This window comes from Biomphalaria glabrata, chromosome 1 (assembly GCF_947242115.1).
Source record: "Biomphalaria glabrata chromosome 1, xgBioGlab47.1, whole genome shotgun sequence".
Lineage (NCBI taxonomy): Eukaryota > Metazoa > Mollusca > Gastropoda > Planorbidae > Biomphalaria > Biomphalaria glabrata.
Genome location: NC_074711.1, coordinates 59,609,092 through 59,614,185, shown reverse-complemented (window position 1 = coordinate 59,614,185; position 5,094 = coordinate 59,609,092). Strand labels below are relative to the sequence as shown.

Here is a 5,094-nt window from a genome sequence, read left to right as displayed (position 1 = left end):
TACGGCCCTTAAGTACAGTAGTGCTAATTTGATCTACGTCTCGGCTGAATCTGTGCTACACGTTAGATAGCCAGATAGCCGGTATTTTAGCACTGGACTTTGACTTTGTCGCTGTGTCAACTGTTGGACCGTTCCAGTCTCACTTTGGACAGACGACCACCTGGAACCACCGTACCTGCCTTGGAACCAGCAACCGGAACCAGACTCTACGTCACCGACGAACCTGAGCCAGACGACAGATCACCGTGAACCAGAACCAGACGCCGTACCACCGAAGAACCGGAGCCGTTGCAGACCAGTACCGAAGAACCTTGGAGAGCCGAAACGTTCGCTGTCCTTATCTCACCGCTAGGGAAGACATCGCCGTGAGACTTGCCGCCGGGACAGACATTAGCGTAGGAAGAGTGGACCCGAGACTGACTGTGGAGTTATCGCAGCTTCTTAGACAGATAAGTCAAGTGTTATTTAACTACTTTCTCCTTAGAATAATTAGAGTCTGTAGGGAAGTGACCACTCGCTAGATTATCACTACCAGGTTAAATCGTGGTGGATTGGGGATATCCTTAAAAAAAAGTAGGTGTAATCTAGCAAGAGGTCCAGATATACGTTTAGCTGTTAATTCGTCCTGTGTGTGAATGTGGATCATTTAGTTAAGCTTTTTTTTTTGTAGTAACGTTGTGTATTAATTGGTTGTAATACTCCCGTCTTAAGTCTTACTGTCAAACGAAAGTCTCATTCATTAGAACTAGATCTATAGTTTGGTGTTTATCGTATTTAAGTTTATTTTCATAGTTTATTTGTATGAGTAAGTTATATACACTCCTGGCTGTGAAAGCAGGTAAGAAGTAACTAAGATCTAGCGTAATCTAGACTAGATCTGGGGAACAATCGAGGTGAAGCCTGATTGCCCATTTGTAAATTTTAGTATTTGTAAATAGACAGGTTGGTCTATTTACCGGCGACTCTTGTGAGTAACACGTAGTCGGTTGAGTGTGCGTGTGTCGCACAGCGTATTCAGTCGGGTCAAAGGGTAGCCTACACACTGGTACCAAGGATACTAAGTGTATCTTGGAAAGTACAGAAGTTATTATAAGTCGGATTTGGTAGTCTAGACGCCAAGGGTAGAGTGACGAATTTAATTTATTTGAATCAAGAGGTATTAGGTAGCCGCGGAGCGAGGTTACGCTCAAAAGGTAATTTGATTTATAGAACATAGGCAATAGAAGCTATTAGGCCTGTGTGTAAGATAATTTAAATAAAAAGCGAGGTAAAGTAACATAAAGGTAATATGGCAGCTACTTCAGGTTACGACCTGGAAGAATTTAGAAAAAAGCTAATTCATGAAGCTAAGACAGAACTAGAACTGCGAGGCAAAGAACTAACTGCTTATGTACAGCAGATGGTGGCGGCAGAAGCAGAACGCTTGGAGAGAGAGAAAGCTAGAGGCAGAGAAAAAGAAAAAGAAGAGGCAGACCGCAGAGAGCGGGAACGAGTCAGAGAAGCTGAAAGAGCCAGAGAAAAAGAAAAAGAAGAGGCAGACCGCAGAGAGCGGGAACGAGTCAGAGAAGCTGAGAGAGCCAGAGAAAAAGAAAAAGAAGAGACAGACCGTGTAGAACGGGAAAAGGTTAGAGAGGCGGAACGTGTAGAGAGGGAGAAGAAAGAAGAGGCGGACAGAAAAGTGAGAATTCAAGTTGAACAGATGAGGATAGAGGCTGGTGTAAGTGTGCCCACCGAAGGAAACAGCAACAATAGTGCCAACATAGAAAGCCATAGTAGCGCCGCATGGATGAAAAAGAAAATCCAACCGTTTGCGGAAGACAAGGACGACATCGGCGACTATCTGAAACGCTTTGAAATTAAACTTGCAAAGTTTAATGTCCAGGAGAAGGAGTGGTCCGAAATCTTGTTGGACTTATTACATGGGAAAGCCCTCACGATTTGCCAAAACCATGACCACTCCATGCAAAACAGCTATCAGGTGCTAAAGAAGGAACTGCTAAACGCATACGGGCACAACGCGGCAACATTCCGAAAGAAGTATTACGAAAACACTCCATCCAGCCAAGTTGATCCACAAACAACTATCAACTCAGAGAAAGACTTCTTCACTAAATGGCTCGGATTCGAGAATGTAGAGAACACCTACGAGGGGTTGAGGAACTTTATCTTGATTGATAATTTTCTCAATAAATGCGATCTCCATCTGCAGTCTTTTGTAAAAGAAAGGAACCCAAAGGTGTTGGACGAAGTGACAGAAATTATTAGAACATATAAAAAGGCGTATCCCAGCAACCCACTTTCAAATAAAGACAAGAAAAATATTGACTTGGTGGGATATACGCAGGAGAACAAGGATAGGGGTAGAAGCAGAGGGCGAGAGCCACAACCCGTCAGAGGGAATAGTAATAGCGGAAGGGCAAAAGGAGTGACATGTTATACATGTGGAAGGAAAGGGCACATTGCAGTGAACTGCATGAGGTCACAGAGCAGGTCCAGTGGTAGGAACAATTACAGCAATCGGAGTGGTTACAATAACTACAGTAATAACAGAAATAAGGAAAATAGAAGTAAAAGCAGAGAGCAGCAACCCAGAGGTGTGGACAGGGTGTACTTTGTGAAGGGGAACAGTGATAGTTTCACATTTTACCCAGGGTTCATAAATAAGCGGCCGGTACGGGCGGTCCGCGATAGTGGTTGTAACACGATCGTTATCAGGAGTAACTTCATTGAACCACAAGATTATAGAGGGTACCAGAGGAAGGTGGAGTTTGCGGACGGAAGCATCAAGGAATTTGAAGCAGTTAGGGTCTTCATTGAGACGCCATTCTACACTGGATATTGCGAGGGAGTCGCAATGCCCGAGATGAGACAAGACATGTTAATTGGCAATATACCAGGAGTGAAGGAGTGCACTACAGAGGAGCTAGCAGCATGGCAAAACAAGTATAAACAGATGAACCAGAGCACGGACACCACGCCATACGAGAGCAACATGGTCATGACAAGAGCAGAGGGGATAAGAAAAGCAGAGGCGCAAGAAAATAGCATAGAGAGTGGATCGACGGAGACGATGGAGCAACCAAGGGGAAACGGACTCGAAAACAACCAAGTAGCAGAAACGAATGAAAATGATTCAAGGAAAGAAGAGCAGGAGGACTTGGAAGAAACAAAGGAAATACCCAGGTTTGCACAGGAGCAAAAGTTGGATAACATAGTTGGAAGCATATATGCCAGGGTGGAAGACAAGAATAATAATAATCCAATGGAAAAGTTCAAATTTGAAAATGACATACTGGTTAGACAGACAATACTGAATGGGAGGAAAGTGAAACAGTTGGTACTTCCCCAGAAGTATTGGCAAGACGCGCTTGTGATTGTACACGACAATAACATGTCAGCACATAGCGGGACAAAGAAGTGCTTCAAAAACTTGTCCAGACATTTCTTTTGGCCAAACATGAAAACCACTATCGCCAAGTACATAGGCTCATGCGACATATGTCAAAAGAAAGAAGCTAAGGGACGGATGGGTAAGGCACCGTTGCAGGCCATGGATGAACCAACGGAACCTTTCCAGAAAATAGCCATCGACATTATAGGTCCATTGACTAAAACGGAAAGTAATAGCAGATACATACTAACAATAATTGACATGTTTACTAGGTACCCGGAAGCGGTGGCATTGTCTAATATAGACACGGAGAACATTATCAATGGCCTAACACAAAAGTGGATAACCAGGTATGGGATGCCGAAGATATTGCTGACGGACAACGCATCTCAGTTCCGGTCGGAACAATTTAAGAAGTGGATGGAGCAGTCAGGCATGCGGCATATGACGTCATCGGTTTACCACGCAGAAGGAAACGGGACCTGCGAGTGGTTTAACGGGGGTCTTAAAAGGGCTCTGGCCAAAATTGTTCAGAACAATCAGAGTCATTGGGATCGGTACATCAATTTCGTACTATTTGCACACAGGAATAATGTACACGAAGCCACACAATTCTCACCCTATGAACTAGTATATGGACGAAAACCTCGGGATGAAATTCAAATTTTTAAGGAGAGTTTTATAACCAACGTCATTGAAACAGAAGAGGATGAAGCAGTACTAGATCTGAAGCAAATTTGGAAGGAAGCCTACGACAACTGCTCCAGATATAAACACAATACACGGGAGAGGGTGAACGAAAAAAGACAAATAAGAACTCTAGAGATAGGAGATAAAGTTCTGATTCTGGTGAATGATTTGAAGAACAAGATAGGCAAGCAAAGGAAAGGGCCGTACACAATTACTGACAAGACAAGCGCAGTGAAGTACAAAGTAGATATTAATGGTAAAGTAAGAACACACCACATCAACAATTTGAAAAGATATATGGAAAGAGATAGAGAGGAAACACATGGAGAACATATGGAAGCAGAAAACAATGGGGAAAAGACAGAAGAATGTTTACTAGTGCTAATAGAAGAGGAGAACAAAGACAATGATATTAAAGATATACCGCTGCTGGAAGTGAATAAGAATCAAACATGGGAACAACTTAACTTGGAGAACTTGTCCCAGGAGAAAGCAAGAGATATACAAAACATGGTCTACGAATTCAAAGAAATGTTTTCGAGCTGACCTGGGAAGACGAACGTTATTAGCCATGCTATAAAGCTAATGGAGGATAAGCCCATCTTCATGAGACCGTACAGAGTTCCATTACATCTACAAGAAAAGGTGAAGAAGGAAATAGACAGTTTGTTGAAACTGGGCATTATAGAACCCTCAGTCTCTCCATACGCTTCACCAATAGTGATAGTAAAGAAGAAAAATGGAGATATCAGACTTTGTGTGGACTATAGGAAGTTGATAGGAAGTTGAATAAAATAACGGAATTCGATCCGTATCCTATGCCAAATATCGACGATATATTACACAAGCTCTCGAATGCTAAAATCTTCACTAAGCTGGATTTAACGAAGGGATATTGGCAAGTACCACTGACTGAGAGGGCGAAACCATATACAGCATTCACGACGCCGTACGGGACGTTCCAATGGAACTGTATGAGCTTTGGACTAATAAACGCCCCTGCTACGTTCAAC

The 5,094-nt window shown here is 43.0% G+C and overlaps 1 protein-coding gene across 1 annotated transcript; it reads left to right on the top strand.

Moving 5' to 3' along the window:
* Positions 1 to 1,699: 1,699 nt before the first annotated feature.
* On the top strand, positions 1,700 to 4,627 carry LOC129925304 (uncharacterized). The gene has a single exon (XM_056024871.1). It carries the CDS (start codon positions 1,700 to 1,702, stop codon positions 4,625 to 4,627), a length of 2,928 nt encoding a protein of 975 aa, XP_055880846.1.
* The last annotated feature ends 467 nt before the right edge of the window (positions 4,628 to 5,094 follow it).

Excerpts from the sequence above, each read along its gene's own strand:
- LOC129925304 (XM_056024871.1), top strand. The coding sequence starts at position 1,700 with ATGAGGATAGAGGCTGGTGTAAGTGTGCCCACCGAAGGAAACAGCAAC.